This window comes from Rattus norvegicus, chromosome 2 (genome assembly GCF_036323735.1).
Source record: "Rattus norvegicus strain BN/NHsdMcwi chromosome 2, GRCr8, whole genome shotgun sequence".
Classification (NCBI taxonomy): domain Eukaryota; kingdom Metazoa; phylum Chordata; class Mammalia; order Rodentia; family Muridae; genus Rattus; species Rattus norvegicus.
Window position 1 is genome coordinate 172,583,173 of NC_086020.1, and position 20,565 is coordinate 172,603,737.

The window sequence follows — 20,565 nt, forward strand, 5'->3', positions numbered from 1 at the left end:
TGTTAGACGTGTCTTACATATCATATGTCTTAGTCATAACTCATTCTCTTAAAGTCTTTTCGTTGTTTCCAGAGTATTTTGTCCTGAGTATGGACTGTGTATTCTGTATGTAGCAGTTGATGATTTTCCCTCAGCGGTATTGCAGCAGATACAGATTATCTGCTGTTAGGGACTTACTCGTTTTAACTGTCCATGTTGTCCTTGCTAATTGCTTTCTTCCTTATTTCAATCACCGTTCAAGATTAGCTTATTTTGCTCTCTTCCTTTGTATAATGATATGAATGTTTAAAATTTAGTCATTAATATTTCTGATTGTGAAATTTTAAATTTTTAATCTTAAAATATTTTTAAAGAAAAATGAAGCTTAGTAAAGAAGACATACTAAATATGGTCCTTTTCTATGTGTGCTTATAAATTTTTTTCTTGTTATTAAACTGAAAAATGAAAAATATGTACTACTCTAAGGGCACGATGAATATTAGTTTCTCACCAAACACTGTTCTTCCCAGCAGAATACTGAGGGAACATTACCTTTCCAGTCCATAAGAGTAAAGCAAATAGAAAAAAACTGCGTGATATATTTTCAGATTAACCTACCAATAATCATCATTGTAGGCACATGAAAATTTAACAGTTTTTAAATATTAATATGCAAACTCAAAGTCTGACAATGGACCAAGTAATTTTTTTTTTATTTTATCTGTTTTACTTTATAGATGAAAAGAAAGTTGGACCATGGCTCTGAGGTCCGTTCCTTTTCTTTGGGAAAGAAACCATGCAAAGTCTCAGATTATACCAGGTAATGTTGAATAGAGGGGGTAGGCGGTCACGTCCTCCGAGAACATGTCTTTGAATTTATTTTCGAAGAATAACAGTGCTGCTGTGTTCATTGTTGCTGGTTGTTCTAATGTGTCTTGACGTTACAGATGTGGGAAGGGCATCGGTCTAAACCCAAGCAGAAGCCAGCACTGTCCACTGTGGACTTTCTTACTAACACTCTGATGGGAGGCACATGCAGCTCTTCAAACAAGATTTCAAAGTCACAATTTTAAACAGTAAACCATGAGATCTAAATGTGAAGAATGTCTCTAGTTACTATAGCAACTGCTGTTTTAGGGTAGATACTTTTATATACCAAATCGAAGATAAATTTATTAGCAGTGAGGTAAATCTCCCAGATACTAACTAAATCTTATTTCATGGAGTGAATGTGTTAGAAATCCCCATTTACTGGCATGATGGGTTTTATGTTTTAACACATACATTTCTACACTTGTAGAATAGTTTCCATAACAACTGAAGACAATCGTAGTCTTGTTTCCTGCTTCACTCCATCATTTTTGGATTTTTGCGTCAGTATAAAACTTTGCCCACTCTCACGCTAATTAGGCTAACTTAAGCACAATATCTCATTTCCCAGCCAATTAAAAATGGCTTGGGATGTCACTTGAAATGCTGTATTTTAACATTTAAATGACAAAAGTATCTTAAGAACCTCTGTGGTCCCCTCCAAGTTTCGTATAATTGTCACTTTTATTGAGCACTGGTCAGAGTGAACAGTGGAAATTCTAAGGACATTATGCTTAGGATCTTTTTTCCCTTAAAGCATTTTGATTTAGTTATTTTTATTCTATGAAATAGAATAAAATTAACATTGCCTTGACACAAGGTTTTCTAAAACATATTACAGATTGTTGTCCCCCCTACACACACACACACACACACACACACACACACACACACACACACAGTTAGTTTTTATTTCATTCAATTGTAGAAATTTATTTAATGCTCCTGTGTAATATTAAGGAATCATATTGCTTAGAATAATTTTATATACAGAAAACTCCAGCGAGATGGTACCCAAGAGATGAAGAGAGCCTCATTCTCCGTACAGCCCTTCTCCCTCCTCTCTGCTGTCTGACAATGTCACTGTTTTGGGCGCTTCCACCAGAGGGTGTGGAGGGATAGAGAGACAACTAAAATGTTCATTTCATTTTGATTTTCCTTCTAACCTTGATAATTTATTTCTCAGATGAGAAAGTTGAGCTTGATGTTAAACTAACTGTAAGTGTAATTTTTTTAATGCACAGATTTCAGTCAGTCCACATTATTTTGGTCTTATGTTAAAGACAATGCCAGAACAAAAGTATTAAATGATCAGTTACTTTAGAATGGGATTTTTGGTACAGAACACATTCTCATAAAATTTTAGTCGCTTTTATATCGAGGTAGCAACAGCCTTTTAACAAGGAACTGTACAAAGCAGAATTAGAACCAATACATATTTATTTCCATGTCTTTGAAACAATTTTGTCAACCACTAACATATATGTTTAATATTCAGTAATGATTTTGACAGGTAATAAAGATGAAACTCATTCTGTATTCTCCCACCTCCTTAAGAGATTTTAGCTATTAACACAGCTTGTCTTATTTTGGAGAAAAAGAAGCTGAATTCGAATAAAGGAAAGATTGATTTACTTGTTGAATATTAGAAATTGTCATAAATAAATATTAAAAGATTCAAAGGGTGCAGGCATAAAGATTTTTCTACAAGATAGTGATTTGGGTACCATTTTTAAAAATTAAGACTCGCTTCATTAGCAGTTTGTCAGGGGTTGAAAATCAGTTGTTGCGGTACAGTTTACACATGCTTTTCGAGTTTCTCCTTAATTCTTTCTCCGTTTTGTTTTGTTTTGTTTTTTTAAACAAATCCACTGTAACCCAGCCTGGCCTAGAATTCACTATGCAGCTTGCCTCAAACTTGGAACAGTTCTACCTCACCCTCAAGTGCTCTGATAACAGATGGGAGCTGGCTGCCCTTTGGATTTAAAGCACTTTATTATCATAGTTCAGCGAGCTGAGGACTCTTCCACAGATGTAATTTTGTTGAACATTAATACCACCTGTAAGGCAGAAATGCTCGCATTACCTGGCTTGAGGTGCTCGATCCAGCTTAGAGGAACCACCAGCCTGTGTGTGTGGTGTGTGTGTGTGTGTGGTGTGTGTATGGGTGTGTGTGTGTGTGTGCGTGTGTGTGTGGTGTGTGTATGTGTGTGTGGTATGTGTGTGTAAGTGTGTGTGGTGTGTGGGTGTGTGTGGTGTGTGTGTGGTGTGTGTATGTGTGTGTGTGGTGTGTGTATGTGTGTGTGTGGTGTATGTGTGTGTGTGGTGTGTGTGTGTGTGTAAGTGTGTGTGTGGTGTGTGTATGTGTGTGTGTGTGGTGTATGTGTGTGTGGTGTGTGTGTAAGTGTGTGTAAGTGTGTGTGTAAGTGTGTGTGGTGTGTGTGTAAGTGTGTGTGGTGCGTGTGTGTGTGTGGTGTGTGTGTGGTGCGTGTGTGTGTGTGGTGTGTGTGTGGTATGTGTGTGTGGTGTGTGGTGTGTGTAAGTGTGTGTGGTGCATGTGTGTATGTGTGTGTGTGGTGCATGTGTGTATGTGTGTGTGTGGTGTATGTGTGTGTGGTGTGTGGTGTGTGTGTGGTGTGTGTGTGGTGTGTGTGTGTGTAAGTGTGTGTGGTGTGTGTGTGTGTGTGGTGTGTGTGTGGTGTGTGTGTGTGTGGTGTGTGTGTGGTGTGTGTGTGTGGTGTGTGTATGTGTGTGTGTGTGGTGTATGTGTGTGTGGTGTGTGTGGTGTGTGTGTGTGGTGTGTGTGTGTAAGTGTGTGTGGTGTGTGTGTAAGTATGTGGTGTGTGTGTGTGTGTGTGTGTGTGTGTGTGTGTGTGTGTGTGGCCTGAGTAGTTAGCAGAGATACAGTCTCAGGGCTGGAAGCACCATACTCGGTTCTGAGTTTATTTGTTCAGTGTTTTTTTTTTTTTAATTATCTCAGAGTTAAATTATTGGATAAGAATGTTTCTCTTTTAATTTTGTCTGAAAGTTCTCTACACTTTTTTAAAAAACCTGTCTCATTGAGGCTGACTACTACCAAATACCTAGGCTCAGCTTAGTAAATGATAAATTATAATTAGCAATGGATAAATTATTGTAAATAATTTTAATGTATCTGAGGCAAGCTTAAGGATTTATGTATAAGCAGTGAAAGACATAACATTAATACTTTCATGCTTATTTTTATAAAGAAAATCTAAACTTAACTGGGTGCTTGAAGACCAGTCATAGAAGTAGGAGCTGTCTGTTGTACGGCCATGTTTGTTTGCCTGCATACTTAGTCATGTGTTCACTTATGGTCAGCGCTGGGCCTGGCCTGTCCGCTCAGCCTTCTCACTCTTACTGATTGCACCTGCAGCCCTAAGCTGCAATTAGAGCTTTGTCATAGAGCCTTTCATTTGGTTGCCAACAGCATTGCTAGGACGATGATAGGGAAGGAACTTTAGTGATTATTAACAACAGCAACAACAACAAGAGCAAGAAGAGCAGGAAGAAGAAGTAGGGCCAAATATGATGGCACGGGCCTGTGTTACCAACATTGAGATACTGAAGAAGGAGGAAGGTGAGTTTAAAGCCAGCCTGGGTGACAGTAAGTTTGATGCCAGCCTCAACTACAGAGAGAAACCATGTGAGAGCAGAGGAAAAGGAGGAATAGCAAGGTAGCTTTGTGTGTGCCTGCCCTCTGAGAGAAGCCAGCAAAAGGGATTGCTATACTGATGTTTGAAGAACAGCAGATCATCGTTCACAGTTTTTAATTAACATCTTTCTTTGCTTCCACTCTTATACCTAGGCTCAGCTTAATAAATAACAAAGTAAATTTAGCAATGAGTAAAATATTGCAAATAATTTTAAATGTGTCTGGGGCAAGCTTAAGGACTTATGTGTCAGCAGGAAGTCCAAAATATTTTTATCTCTGAGATATTGGTAACAATACTTTCATACTTTTTATTTTATTTTTTAGTACCACTGGGCTTGTACCATGTTCAGCAACACCAACAACTTTTGGGGACCTGAGAGCAGCCAATGGGCAAGGGCAGCAACGGCGGAGGATTACATCTGTGCAGCCGCCCACAGGCCTCCAAGAGTGGCTGAAAATGTTTCAGGTGACCGTGTGAACACTGTTGGAATGCTCCCCTCCGCTGCCCGGGGTCGGGTGGGAATACACAAGTATTTGGCCACTAACAGAAAGAGGAGTGTGTCTGATGCTGTACCTTGTATGAGCGCAGGAAACAGTGGGCTAAGTGAAAGAAGCCAGGTGTAAGAGGAAACGTTTAGTAATAAAGAGAGACAAAGTACGTTAGTGACTGCCAGGTAGAAAACAGAGAGGCCTGGGGCTACCTGCTAAGAGATGTAGGGTTTCTTTTGGGGAGGGAGATAGACGTGTTCTAGAGCTGGGTAGGGTCATGGTCATCTAGAACGATGACATCCTGGGAAATCCCCTAAGTGTCCACTGAAATAGCACACCTGTTATATGACATACATCTTTCAAAATGAACGTACAGTCCTTATATTGTGCAAGTGTATGTTTGCATGTCTTTATTGCTTTTTAAAATAAGACCTTTAATTTTCTTGTTCGGGTTTGGGTTTCTATGTTATTGAATGTATTGTTTTCTGAACACATTTCTTGTATGTTAGGAATGTGAGGTTAATTTAAGAACTCCATCAGGAAGTCCCTGGTGGTAACTTGGCATCACTGTTTCCCTGGTAGAGGTGACTTAGTGGTTTCTTCCATTGCCTTATTTGCAGATGCTTTTAGTTTGCTCAGCTTCAACCACTGTCTTTTACTAGGATTTAAATTCTTTGAACATTTACTGGGACGATTGCCTTCAATACTGTGGATATTTATAATTTAAGTTAGTTAGATTGCTTTATCTCTTCTTATTCTGAATGATAGACTAAATCAAGAGCATACTAACACAGTTGTCATAGACGAAGTACTCAACAATTCTTTGCAGACAATAATTAATAAAAATATGAATGTGCCTGATATAAAATGAACACATTTCACTACCTCTGGCTACTTGAATTGTTGGGTACTAAGTACACACATAAGGAAATTACAAATTTAAAAGATATGTTGGCTTTGTTATTTCAAATATTTAAGAAGTCCTGTTGTATAATTCCTAAAATTTTAAATACTTAGCTGTGTGTGTGTGTGTGTGTGTGTGTGTGTGTGTTTATGTGTGTGTGTGTGTGCTTTCATCTATAGCTAGAAAATTTCCTTGAAGTGATGTGCTCTTAGATGAGTCTTAAGACTGTTTTGTGGGAGGGGGCAGAGCTGTAAATGACAGGTATGGAGCCCTGGTTCTTAGTAGGGTTTGGTTTTTCCCCCAAATAATAGAGGAAGAGTTGGATCCTTTTGATGTTTAGTATGTAAAGACAATATGAAGGGTAGCCTCCAAAACCTAATAATTATCAACCCAAAATATCATAGTACTAAGCTTAAGAGTCTTGGGATTAAACAAATGGAAGTTACATTTTACTTATGAAACGTTGAGAACACGACAATCAGAAAAAATGTTTTTAATGTTTATAGACATGTGTTGATTAAACTCACCTTTCCCATAAGGATTACTACTTCCCCATTCTTTTGCCTGAAATTTATGACATTTTTCCCTACATATGCCCTGTGAATTTTCAACTTATTTTTTGTCCAGTCATTTAGTAATAAATAATGCTTAAAATAAAAAATCTAGACATTTGTCTATATACTCTTAAAGGTATATTTAAAATATTAATATCTGATTAAGCCAGGGAAATGAGAGGAATGACACTGTGTTCTCCTGCGTGCACATGAGTGTATGCACAAGCCAGCACCCAGAGAACAGCGCTGGTGTGTTGACTGGATGCTGAAACCAAATGGCGTCTCTAGTGCCCATCTAGACAACCCTCAAAACTGATTGGAAAAGAAGCTCATTAGCAGGCTATTCCAAATAAGGTTTTTTGTATGTGGTTAGGCCCATTTTTCCCACAGCATTTTAATGTACTAAATATTTTTGTAAGCCATTTATGATGTTCATTAAGAACATTTTTCTAATATTGATCTGCAGTGGAGGTATTAATGCTTTCTTTTCATGAAGCTGTTTTAGAGAGCCTTTTATATAGTGCTTTTTTAATAAAAATTCCAGATGTTATACTTGTTACAGCTCAGCTTTAGAAATGTTAACTGTAAAAGTAAAATCAGAACACCCAACTGTGAGTCTAAACCCGTTTGGTGTCCTATAAAGTGTCTTTCATATTAGTAGTTGCAGTGAGAGCTCATCCTTTTTTTTTTTTTTTATTCACTTTACATCTTGATCACCTCCACCCCAACAGTCTCTCCCTACCTCCCTCCCCTTTTATTCTAAGAAAATGGAGTACCCAGCCTCCCACCTCTACCACCCCACTCCTATGGGCACATCAAGGCTCTGCAGGGCTAGGTGCTTCTTTTCCCACCGAGGCCAGACAAGACAGCTGAGTTGGGAACAGAATCTACAGACAGGCAGAAGCTGTAGGGGGTAAGGATCGAGGGCCCTGATGGGATAGGGACTCCACAGGAAGACCAGCAGTGTAGACCTTTGGGGGCTCTCAGAGACTGAGCAACCAACCAGAGAGGATGCACAGGCTGGACATAGCACCTACACGTGTAGCAGAAGTAAGCTTGATCTTCATGTGAGTCCTGAACAACTGGAGAGAGCTCATTATTAGTTCCCAGACATAAGGTAGAATTAATTCTGCAAGTAAACCTTAGTCCCCCTCCCCCACCTCAAAGACATTCTGTAGCAACTAAAGGTCAACCTGACAAGGTAGATCCAGTTAATCTTCTGAGCTCCAAGTCTGTCTCTGACATAACCCAGGCCTCATTGCCATACACTGCCCTTGTCTTGGCGAGGGTTCTATGGCTGTGAAGAGACACCATGACCAAGATACAGGAAAGCATTTTATTGGGACTGGTCTACAGCTTCAGAGGTTCAGTCCATTATCATCATGGAGGGAAACATGGCAGTGTGCAGGCAGGCATGGTGCTGGAGAAGCAGCTGAGAGCTCTACATCTTGCTCCCTAACCAGCAGAAGGAAACTGTGTGTCACACCGGGCATAGCTTGAATAGATAAAACACCAAAGCCCAACCCAACAGTGACACACTGTGTCCAACAGACCACATCTCCTAATAGTGCCACTCCCTATAGCCAACATTCAAACATAGGAGTCCATAGGAGCCATTTCCCACATTGTACTGGCTGGTTTTGTTTCAACTTGACATAAGCTAGTGTCATCAGATGAGAATAGAGCCTCAGTTGAGAAAATGCTTCAGTGAGATCTAGTTTTAAGGCATTTTCTCTATTGGTGGTCCATGGGAGAGGACCCAACCTGTTGCAGTTGATGCCATCTCTAGGCAAGTATTTCTGGGTTCTACAAGGAAGCAGGCTGAGCAAGCCAGGGGAAGCAAGCCAGCAAATGGTGCCCCTACACAGCTCTGTCAGCTCCCACCTTCAGGATTCTGCTCCGTTCAGTTTCCTGTCCTGACTTCCTTCAGTAATGAACAGCAAATGGAAGTGTATGCTAAATAACAAGCCCTTCCCTTCCCTACTTGCTACTCGGTCATGCTGGTTTGTCACAGCGATAGAAACCCTAAGTAAGACAACCCTGATTTTGTTGGTTTGGTTTGGTTTGGTTTGGTTTGGTTTGTTTCCGAGACTGGTGCCAAACTAACTAGAACTGAACCACTTGCCTGGGGGCTGGTGATGCTTCAGTGCCAATCTTCTCGATGGCCACAGCTCTGTAGCAAAGAGGGTGGTGTGAGCTGACCTCTGACGGGTAATTAAACCGGCAGTCGTTCTACAGATTTGCAATTGGGGCATTAAATGGTGACTTCCTGTTGTGTAACAAGCAAAATGGGAGCTCTTGTCCTCCTACTGCCCCCCTATTGCTCCTAAGGCAGTGTTACAGCACTTGGTCCAGCTCCATCTACCCTGACAAAGTACAAATTAACTAAGAACATAGAATACACCACTGCAGATAACAGTCTATTAATGAAAATCAGAAATTAAACCCAAGACAAAAGCAAAAAAACTTTGCACTGTTTAAATTGATTCAACTTTTCAGTGGCCCAAGTTTCTTGTTTTCCAAAGCCAGAGGGACGGGGCTTGTTTGATTATTTATGAAATTTTGGAATTAGCATATATAGTTTTTCACTTTAAAAATTTAGAGTAGATAAAGACACTAACAGAATTGGCCTTTTATGGTTCTTCACATTTTGGATTTGTCTCTTAACTAGTGGGCAGTTTTATTATGAGACCATTCTTCCCTTTATTTTTATATTGCATAAAACAAATATCACACTAGAACGTATCCAACGGGGCGAGTATGTAGATGTTCGTACAGCTCTACATGGGAGCACAGAGTCCATAAATGTCAGGCTCCTCCATTGGTCAAGACACAGCTTTGAGCCTCGGTCACCTTGGGTCGTCTTGGTATCAGTACGAGCTTCACATAGACTTCTGAGGGACAAAGGTGAGGTGTGTGCGAGAGCTTTAGCACTGTACAAATGTCTGCACACTTTATCAACACAGATTTGCATTGAAACTGCGTGTTTTGGAAAGATGTGTTAGATTCAAAACAAAAACAGTGAACTAGAGAAATACTTTCGTTTTGATATTTATAATGAATAAAATCTATATTGAAAGATTTATCAAGTTCCATGCTAAATCAAATTACATGTTTTCTGATTTCTTTTACTTAAGTCTTGTTAGTAACAGAAAATTAAAACCTACAAGAGAGGTGAAAGACAAGATCAGTTTTTTGTTTCTTTGAAATTATATGTGTTACAGCATGGTTAAGGAAGCTTATTAGACCTTGTGTGATGAAGTTGAAGAAATTCATGTATTTACTCAGGAAAAAGTAGAGGAAGGTTCTGTCTTTAATATAATCCAAAACCTTACATCAAAATAAAAACAGATTAAGCCTTGTTCTTTAGAAAGTAACAGCTAGATCACGTTTTCTCACTGGATTCTGAAGCTGTTTGAACTAACAGGAGCTGCCCACAGGAGAGGGCAAGAACTGTTCAAATAGAGGTGGGTAGACTGGGTGTGGTGGCTCAAGCCTGTGATCTCCAGTGCAAGACTGCGTCTCAAAACAGCAGTCAGGTAGACTCCCTGCCCTGCCTAGGTTCCAAAGCAGTGCGTTTGCTCTCGTGTAAGTTCGGGCTCAGTGCTGCTCAGGACCTTGTGCCTGAGTGGAATGGTAAGCACACCCTTCCAGTGTTCCCTCATGCTGATTCATTAATCACCTGCATCGACACTGGAGGAATTGATTGTATGAAAAACAGTTGGGCATGTTGACGCAGGCCTTTAATCCCAGCTCTCCCAAGGTTGAGGCAGGCACATCTCTGAGTTGGAGGCCAGCCTGGTCTACAGACTGAGTTCCAGGACAGCCAGAGCTACACAGAGAAGCACTGTCCTTTTGGGGCTGGAGGGTCTCCAAGTAATTGTGGGACCCTGCCAGTTTGGGGAATCACTACCAGACCAAGTCTCTTATTATGAAGGCTTTAGGCTGTAAGTGGAAAAGGGACTCTGCCTGGGAAATAGAGTAGAAGAACAAAGATAGGAAGCTTGAGAGACTATGTGGAGATCTGAACATCATAATCTAGAAGAAATGCTGGTAGCTTAGCTGGTACAGTAACGACTAAGTCTTAGATATGCTTTGAACTTCCTGGATTTGTTTATCCTGAGCCTCCTGCATCTGCATTCTGCTTTCACATGCTTGATTAAAATGCAGTTCTGCTGAGTCAGCATAGTTGCCCATCTCCCAAAATGGCCATGGCCATGACAGTGTCTACAGATTTCTTGTAATATGAAAATAACCAACATACTGTTTTAAAAAATTCAAATTCTTTGAGGGATGTGAGTCAATAAATTGTTATTATAAGTTATTTGTACTTTATGGTCAGTGATGAATCAAAGTCGACCGTGTTGTTAAATGGGCAAAATCTGAGGCAGTGCCTGAAGTGCTGTGGGATCAGACAAACAATCCGGTGCTTTGCCTCCTGTGGGGCACTCTGCGTGCTGCCTTTCAAAGCCCTGTGCAGATCCTGTCTGAGCACAGAGTCCTTGAGGGCAGGTGAATGTTTCAGTATGTACAAGGTAAAGGACAGCACGTGACTCCCGGGAGCCCCGTTCCTTACATTGGCAAAGTGGAGTGGGCCACGGGCATAGGTCAGTGCTGACTGGCTCCATAGAGCTGGTATCTCTGCAGAGTCTAAGGGAGGTGGGTGCCTCTTCCTGTGAGCCTCGACAGCTCAGTCTCTGTGTCTCTTAAGTCTTACGGAACCCAAGTGCAAGTGTTAGAGGAAGGCAGGGGCCTGCTATTCTCTGTTCATCCGTGTCCGAAATGGCCTGATGCCCAGAGGTGTTCTCAGCAAAGGCCTGTGCGGATATGCTTTCACGTAACGATTGGGAAGTTACTTAAAGGTCTTACATGGTTATCATAAAATTCTGACATTTTAAACTACTCATATGGCTTTAAATTTGTTCCTTTAACGGGCCCTGGCTTTTCTAAGCAGTCATGCTCACTGAGGGAGAATACTAAAAGCAAACACATTTTTTTTTAAAGGAACATATACTTTTGAAGTATAATATATGTGTTTTCATTTTTCATAAATACAGCATTTTTTATTCATTTGGGTCTTTGTTTATATTCTAATTTTGCAATACTAACTCAGCTAATCTTTTCTAGTCTTTTCTATTGCTTACTGATTGTTATCTGTAATTTTTATAAAGTGGAGCATTTTTTAAAGTTTGTAGAAGATTCCTGTCAGATATGCAGAATAACCAGTTATTAATGTTTTATATTGCAAATCCCTTAGCTCTTGGATGAAAACTTTATTCAAATTGTGAAATTGTATGGCTGTCCACTTAAAAGAATTTATAGAGAAAAATGATCTATCAGAATTCCCTAGTCAATAACCCAGATGGATATTGTGTGTCTCCCAGTGTCTTGGTGTTAGCATAAGTCTTATAATTAAAAATAAATGCAGACTTATTTTTCTGCCAGTCATGACTTTTAATGCTTTGCGGGAAAGGTACTGAGTAAACTTGCTGAAACTAAAAACTGCTATCGCTCTGGTGGCTTCTGGAGACAAGGTCTCTGTCCACGGTCCCCTTTCATGTAGTTCCACTGCTCGAACATGGCCATGCAGGTGCTGGTGGTCTTCTGTATGGATTTGTAATGTGTCCAATTCCTCTTTGGTAGAGCTGGAGTGGACCAGAGAAGTTGCTGGCCTTAGATGAGCTCATCGATAGCTGTGAACCCACACAAGTGAAGCACATGATGCAAGTGATCGAGCCCCAGTTCCAGCGAGACTTCATCTCCTTGCTCCCCAAAGAGGTGAGTAAGGGCGGCCAGCTCACCTGCATGGATGCAGCACCCGCATGGCTGCTGTCCAGATACATAGCCATGCCTGTAAGCAGTGTCCTGCTCATCATGGCTTGACACTTTGGCAAACTGCTGTGGCTTTTTGGTACAGCTGTTACATAAAATGTGCTCATACCAAGGTGCTGCTTTCTTCCGCTTGGATAAAGTAAGGCTTCATGTGAAGTCGCCGAGTCTCTTCAGTTTTCCCTGGGTTATCTAAAGGCTGACTTTAGTTAGTTGGTATGTTTATTATATATAGTGGATGTTTTCAAAATTCTGGATTCACTAAGCAACAATATTAATTTTGTTTTTATTTTGCTAATTATTTAATGCCCCTTCAAGACCAGTAATTTTATGATTGTTGTATTTCTCTGGTTATTACATTATGTGATTTTTTTTAATATATAAAAAATTTTTTTAAAGATTTATTTATTATATGTAAGTATACGGTAGCTGTCTTTAGACACACCAGAAGAGGGCATCAGATGCCAATATAGATGGTTGTGAGCTACCATGTGGTTGCTGGGAATTTAACTCAGGACCTCTGAAGAACAGTCAGTGTTCTCAACCACTGAGCCATCTCTCCAGCCCCCAATATATAAAATTTATCTATATGTTTTTATGGCATTTCTACTTATCATCCTTCGTCAGAGAGAAAGAGAGAGAGAGACAGAGACAGAGAAAGACACACACATACGGAGAGAGGGAGAGAGAGAGATACCACAAAAAAATTGGATTCTTAGGCACTTAGTCATACAGCCATGTGTGGCTGATGGTTTAAATATAATGCACATATTGACATTAGACTTCATAGCTTAATTTTTATCAAAAGGAAGAAATAATGTGATATTAGATAATGCCCCATAGTCCATATTTTCTCAAATTACTATACACATGTTATAAATAGCAGTTAAAAAGACAGCACAAAAAACTAACACATCCTTCATACAGATGATCCCGAAACCTCATTTGAACAGGAAGAGTCTTGCTTTCTCCTTTCTTAGATGATCACTCTAAAGTCCTAGTGGCATTAAATATAGTCCTAGTTAGAATCTGGCATTAGATTTGAGTAAAATTGATGAATTAAAATATAATTCTGGGGGAAAGCAAATTGATAAATCATCTTTTTCCTGGCACTTTCCCCCCTTTTGAGTACTTTTTAAAGGTGACAGTGTCCCAGAAGAAAAGTGTTTGCTCTTGTGAGCTTTTTCTACATCAGAACTCTTTGACTAAACTTATGAAAGTAACACGAGATCCCTTTGCTGCCATCAGGGCGTGAAGTGAATATTCGTCTGGATTATCTTACATGCCCGATACCTCCTGTAGAGTGTGTATGTGTGTAGGATGTGTATGTATTCGTGTGGGTATACATAAGTACATTCAGATGCTCCTGCACGTATGTGCCCGTGGAGGCCAGAGGTGTATCCCTCAGCTGATCCATGTTGTTTTTGCCATGTCGTCTTTCACTGAGTCTGGAGCTTACGCCTTTAGCTACGGTGGCTGGCTGTCCAGTGAGCAGTGACTATAGCTAGAACTGCCATGCCTGACTTTCCGAGCCCTCATCTTCATGAAACCTTACTGACTGAGCCATCACCAGTCCCCCAAATTTGAAAGTGTTTTAGAATTTTAAGAAGTAAGCACAGATGATTAATAAAAGGTAAAACCCCAAAAGATTCTCTTGGCTTCTGTGTTCTTTCAAAGACTTCCTGAGGAAAAAAGAAGTTACAAAGGAGAGAGCCCTGTCTTAGCATATCAGCTATGGTTTTTGTTTCTGACTACTGGGGTGTTCTTCATTTGGGAAGTGCTTGATGTCTGCGTGGAAGAATAATGGCATAGACTTAACCCTGTAGGGAAGTGTGTTATTTAAAACATTATTACCACACTGACATGAAATGTACTTGTATTTTTTGATAATTGGTATGAACAATATAAAGTCTCTTTATCAACATTTATTTGGATTATCTAAGAGCTTGAGCACTGGGCTCACACAAGAAACTTGTGATAAGTGGCATTGTTCTCACTTTGTAAGGAAATACCAATAGAATCACAGGTTACCCAGAGTAAAGCCTCAGATTCCTAATGTGAGAATGATGAGCATTTTCTTTGCTCTTAAAATGCTGCTTCTCTTGATTCGTTCAGCCCACTGAAATCCAGCAGTCCCAGCTCAATGCTCACCCTTCGTAGAGTAACCTTTCTTCTGTGATGTGTCTGAGTGTGCCTCCCTTATTTCCTTTTCCATAGCTGGCACTCTATGTACTTTCATTCCTGGAACCCAAAGACCTGCTGCAAGCGGCTCAGACGTGTCGATACTGGAGGATTTTGGCTGAGGATAACCTTCTCTGGAGAGAGAAATGTAAAGAAGAGGGTAAGGATCAGAATCCCCTAGACGAGGTGTTTCTGCTCTGTGGAAGCAGAGGATCCTGGAAACAAGTTGACAAAATAACTTTGCTATGCAGTGAGAGTAAATGGCTGGCTCAGTGGTGCCTGCCAGAGTGAGTCTGCATCTGTTCACTTCCTTGATCCCAACCGGGAAGGAGGCCGGCTGATGTAAAGGAAACCGCAGATCAGCATTACATGCCCAGATAATTGAGTGTTGTATCCACTCCTCTCAGGAACACTTACTGTGCACCTCCTGTGCGCTGAACATTCTTGAATGCTGGGAAGATGGGTGGTACTGATTCATCGTGGTCTTCCTTTGTGCACTTTATATTCTTCAAGTGTAGTTTAGTTTGGTTTCAAAGGGAGGATCTTCTGTTTTGTAAACAGGTATCTAGAAAAGTAATCATTTAGAAAAAAGTAGTTGTTTTTGAGGAGCAGAATGCCTGAGGGGGGGGAAGTGGTAATGCTGTAGATTAGGCTCCCTTCGCAGCCATGTGACCAGGTAGAGAGCATTGATGACTGGTGAGGATTAGTAAAAGCTAGAGGTTAGGATCCCAGGTGCTTCTTGCTAAGCCTGGTTCTGCAGTCAACCTCTGGCTGCTCCTGGACTAATCAGTAAAATCCTTTTCTCAAGTATCTTTTTAGGTAAACCAGGGCTAATCAACTCTGCCTTACCTTTTTCTCAGAATCTTTTCCCCCTAGAGACAAGGTATCTCTATATAGACCAGGCTGGCCTTGAACTCAGGAAGACCCACCTTCCTCTGCGTCCTGAGTACTGGAATTAAAGGAGTGTGCCACCATGCCTAGCTTCAGAGTCCTTTTTAAACATCCTCTTCAAAAAACTGTATTTTGTAAAACTGATTCTGAAGAGCTTGGTTTACATAGGCAGTTCCAGGTCAGCACAGACTGTGATAACAACCTGAGGTGATGGTGTTCATTGGGAGAACACCCTTGGGAGACAGAGACGGGATTGCAGAAAGCTAGAGGCATCATGGTCTACATAGTGAGCTCAAGCCATTTTATTCTGTATGAGGCAGTGACACTCTCCCTATTCTTGCATTCCTGTTGCCTCTGTGCTAGTTCTAGGTAACTGGGATGAGTAAAGTTATAGACCATCTGTCCTTTTCTAATTGCCTTATCCACTAAGCACAGTGGTTCGTGTCCCAGCATGTATCTGCGTGCCCTAGTAAGCCAGACAGCATTCCTGTGTGCACTGCTGCATTTGGTGTTCCATCTGTTGAAGGACAGACACATGGACTGCTCCCTGCCTTCAGCTATGAGCATGGGTGTGTAAATATCTGTTCACATCTCTGCTTTTCATCCTTTGGTATGTACATGCAGAAGCGGAAGTCCTGCATCCTGCACTCTGTCTGCGTTTCTGAGGAGTCACTGTGCTAATTTCCGCAGCAGTGCACACACATTCCCATCTTTGTGTGTTCATACCAGCACCTCCCACAGTCGCTGTGAGACAGGAAGGAGGAGTGAGAGCAAACCGCCATAGCAAATATCGGCTCACTGCTGCACAGTGCAGGGATGGTTCCAGAATTGAGGAGTCTGTTTCACTGGTGCTAAGCAGGGAAAATAAGATGTGTAATTTTTATTAGTGGTAAAAAGAATTATTCTCTTGAACTCTTTGACACTTTAGGGATTGATGAACCGTTGCACATCAAGAGAAGAAAAATAATAAAACCAGGTTTCATACACAGCCCATGGAAGAGTGCGTACATCAGACAGCACAGAATTGATACAAACTGGAGGCGAGGAGAACTCAGATCTCCTAAGGTAACAGACACTTTTCATCAGTAACAGTGCCTGATCTCAATGACTGCAGTGAAACTCGGTGCCTGCCCTCTGTGGAAAAGAAGCAGCTGTATTTCAAAATTAGCTCAAAGTGTGATTAGCAGTCTTTTATTTCTCATTTTTTTAATCTGATAATTTTATTGGAATCAAAGATGAGTTGATTCAGGCATGGTATCTCATGCTTGTAGTCCCTGTATTCAGGAGGCCAAGGCAGGAGGATTATTGTGAGTTTAAGGCCAACCTGAGCTATAGTATGAAGCCTTGCATCAAAAATGTTTCTTCCAGAAAAGGTGAGTTGTGATGAACTACATTTTTATTAGACCATTCTGTGTGATAGTGTGCCACCATGATTCTTACTAAGAGTTTATAGCCCTCTAGCCTCATGGCCCAAATGGATTTCTCTCTCTCTCTCTCTCTCTCTCTCTCTCTCTCTCTCTCTCTCTCTCTCTCTCTCTGTGTGTGTGTGTGTGTGTGTGTGTGTGTGTGTGTGTGTGATTTGAAGCAGAAGTCTCATTTTCTGTCTTAGAATATTATTTCAGATGTATAAATGGTAGAAATACTAAATATATACTTTAATAACAAAAAATTAGCCAGTTTTGGGAGGCATTGTTTTATATGCCAGCATGCCCTAGGATAATTTTTAGGTTGAAAAAGAAAAGCTGTTACTTGCTATTCCTCTGTTTCTCAGTGCTTTATTTTTCTTCTCTTTTCCAGTGCTAAAAGTTGGATCTAAAACCCACCCTTTCTCCTCCTCCCTTTTCCTCTTCCTCCTCCTTTCTTCTTCCTCTTTAATATTGAGCTGAGGTTTGGCTCAATTATCCAGGCTGTCCTAGAGGTCACCTTGGTATCCCAGGCAGGACTTAACCCAGTGATCCTCTGTCTTGCTCTCTTGAGAGCTATAGTCAGGAACCTGTGTCATCAGGCCCGGTTTTCTTGTTTTTGTCAATGGTATTTACTAAAATAAAGGAACTTTCTTTTGACTTAAATGGGTTAGTCATTCGTGTTGAAACCATCTTTATGACGTTTTGACTTAGTAAATTGTTAATAGAGGATAATAGAATATGAAAATTCTGTATTTAATGTTTAATTTATCATCCAGGAAAAAGATGTACTGTGTCTTTTATATAAATTTCATTCTAAAAATAGATTATAGATTACTATTCTGACACATGGTTCATTCTTGTTTTCACTGGTGTGTGTGTGTGTGTGTGTGTGTGTGTGTGTGTGTGTGTGTGTGTGATGTATACACATGTGTGTGCACATGCACATATAGGTTAGAAGAGGTGGTCAGTTTTTCTGTTCTCATTCTCTCTCTGACTCACTTTTTGAGATAGTCTCTCTCACTGATCCTGGAGCTAGGCTGACAGTTACAAGCTCCAGCAGTTCTCCTGCCTCCACATCCTTCCGTGTTAGATTATTGTGCAACCACACCCAGTTGTTATATGATCCTGTATATCTGAGCCATCTCTGCAGTGCTTCTCTGTATTTTAAAGAATGCGATGTAGTAACACCCATGGGATATGTACGTTTTTCTTATAGGTGCTGAAAGGGCATGATGATCATGTGATTACGTGCCTACAGTTTTGTGGTAACCGCATAGTTAGTGGTTCTGATGACAACACTTTAAAAGTTTGGTCAGCGGTCACGGGTAAGGTAAGTTCACGTCTTTCCATACCTCAGGGAGTCACCATTTTGTGTGTGTAGTCACAGTAAAGGGGGTGTTTTGGTCCCAACTATTTTAATCACGAATATCAGGCCTCCTTTAGAAACACTTACCTTCTCCTTATGTTCGTGAATACTTTTTTGGCATGCTGGCAGCAGTAGCATTTTCTCCACTTAAATAGTTTGCCGTCTTTGTCACTTAGTCTAAGGTATCTCAGGTGCACACCCTCATTTCTTTACCTGAGAACCTTTCACCTTGGCCGTGTGAATCAGAATCACTACTTCCTAAGGCCTTCCAAAACATGACAGAGATTTGTAATTTTCCTTATAAACTGCTTTGTTACTAAGCTATCTGTAATTTAGAAACGGAGTAAATCCTGTAAGAGTTGTCTCGACATTAGTGGTACGGAAATGAAGCAGGGCGGCCGTGCCTCATGTACTGCATACGGCTCCTTAACGAGTCTCTAGTGAACATTGACCATTTGAAACATAGCAGAGGAAAGTATGGAAAAGCTTGTTTTTTTAAAATATGTTTTGCTGTGGTGTTCCTCGGACAAGACTTTTACAAATACTCAGATGTTAAAGTTTTAAAAGCAGCTCCACGTTTCCATAGTATAATATTAGTTTGGGGTTTATCTGGGAGTTTCAGTGTCTGTCTTTGCTTGTCTAGAAGGAGCCTAGGCCGCCCTAACTACTGCCCTGAGGAGATGGGTGAGCTGTGGTATGTGGCCACACCCGACTCTCCCCCATTCCTGCCCTGGTCCTCCTCAGTGGGACTCCCTGCTGCAGCCTGGGTGGTTTTAACCCTGCTGACCGGCTGGGGCTGTGGAGCTTACTTGCTTCATTACTTTGCTTTCTGACGCCTTAGGCTTTGTATCATGCGATCTCTTTAAACTTTTTTTACGTCATTTTATTTTGTGTATAACTGTTTACTTGTATGTCTGTCTGTGCACCACATGCATGCCAGGTGCCCTCTGAGACCAGAAGAGGGGGTCAGATGCCTGGGCACTAGAGTTACACGTGGTTGTGAGGCACCGTGTGGGTGCTGGGAATCAAATCAGGTCCCTGAAAGAGCAGCCAGTACTCTAAACCACGGAGCCATCTCTCCAGCCCTTCATGTGAATCTTAGGTTTTATCACATGTTTCTTTCTCCATACTTGTTCCTCAGTTGTGTATCCCTGTAGCATTTTCAGCTACCAAATAAGCAAACAGTAGTGATGGCGCCATGTAGCATTGGTATGCAAAAATGCTTTCCTAGCGCTCTCATGAAGTTGAATAAGTAAAATTTATTCCAGATTTTTAATGAGATGTTAATATAGCCTTTAATTTGCTTGCATTTCTACCTAAAATTAATCATCTGGGGTGTTTTTCCAGTGTCTGAGGACGTTAGTGGGACACACCGGTGGAGTGTGGTCTTCACAGATGAGAGACAATATCATCATTAGTGGATCTACTGACCGGACTCTCAAAGTGTGGAATGCAGAGACTGGAGAGTGTATACATACGTTATATGGGCACACCTCCACTGTACGGTGTATGCATCTCCATGAAAAAAGGTAAAGGCCACGCCCTAGCGACTGGGGCTCACATTACTGTTACTTGTGGATTTGGGATTAAGGGAGTGCTAATGAGCTCCTCCAGTGGCCACTAAGGACAGGGTGCAGGTGGTCCTAAACCAAGAAAGTTAGGTTATGCTGGCTTAAAAGTGGAGGGCTGTCTTTAAATTTTCTTCTTCATTTGACGTATGGCTGTTTTTCTTCAAACTCTGCTCTCTAATCTGTTTTGATGTTTTGATGATTCATCATCTTTAAACAAAAATCATTTTCTTTCTTGATTTTCATATTTATGCTGTGCAAGAACAACAGATTTAGTCACTGGGACTTGTAGCCTGAGTCCTTGAGTGCCACACCCACGTTGTCCCCAGTCCATCGCATCCCTGCTGTAGACATGCTGAGGTCCAGGGGCCTTATCTTACTCTCAGTACTGGTCATCTGAGCTGTGGAGAGCCTCAGGTGTGGGGTCCTCTGGCCTTCTGCACGCTGACAGAGAGCCCTCATTTTAGGCTGGCATTGCTGCCCTACTTCTGCCCACCAAATGAAGGAGAACTTTCAGTCCCATTTCCAAGTGGTTTCAGCCAAGCCTGGCCTCTTTGCCCTTTCCCACCCAGTCTCTGCCTGGGGCTTTGTATCTCAGGCTTCTGCTAACCTCAGGTCCTTCTGTTGACCCATCTTCATTGCGCCCAGCTAAGAGGCTGTGTTTTCTACTTCATTTGTCAGAAAGCATGCTTTTGGCTGCTCATCTTTGCACGGAGAAGGTAGAGACAGGAGGGTCCTTGCGTTCACAGCTCTGAAAGCATGTATCTTAGAAGGGTCCTTACGTGGACTCCACGCACGCATGACCACAGCTCTGTCCATCCTGCCTTGTATCAAGACCCATCGCTGTAAATA

At 41.1% G+C, this 20,565-nt stretch overlaps 2 protein-coding genes across 11 annotated transcripts in view; one reads left to right on the forward strand and one right to left on the reverse strand.

The window, feature by feature from the left end:
* The window catches only part of Fbxw7 (F-box and WD repeat domain containing 7), a 161,854-nt gene that overhangs the window by 135,435 nt on the left and 5,854 nt on the right, over nucleotides 1-20,565 (forward strand). For all 10 annotated transcript variants that reach the window (NM_001419528.1, XM_063281082.1, XM_039103741.2 and 7 more), the window contains 7 exon segments: nucleotides 717-799; nucleotides 4,850-4,991; nucleotides 12,116-12,250; nucleotides 14,519-14,642; nucleotides 16,302-16,438; nucleotides 17,996-18,109; nucleotides 19,493-19,674. In NM_001419528.1, the coding sequence (NP_001406457.1) occupies nucleotides 717-799; nucleotides 4,850-4,991; nucleotides 12,116-12,250; nucleotides 14,519-14,642; nucleotides 16,302-16,438; nucleotides 17,996-18,109; nucleotides 19,493-19,674 (917 nt within the window).
* Dear (dual endothelin 1, angiotensin II receptor) lies at nucleotides 11,818-15,070 on the reverse strand. Its single transcript, NM_001004448.2, has one exon. It carries the CDS (start codon nucleotides 12,409-12,411, stop codon nucleotides 12,028-12,030), a length of 384 nt encoding a protein of 127 aa, NP_001004448.2. The 5' UTR covers nucleotides 12,412-15,070; the 3' UTR covers nucleotides 11,818-12,027.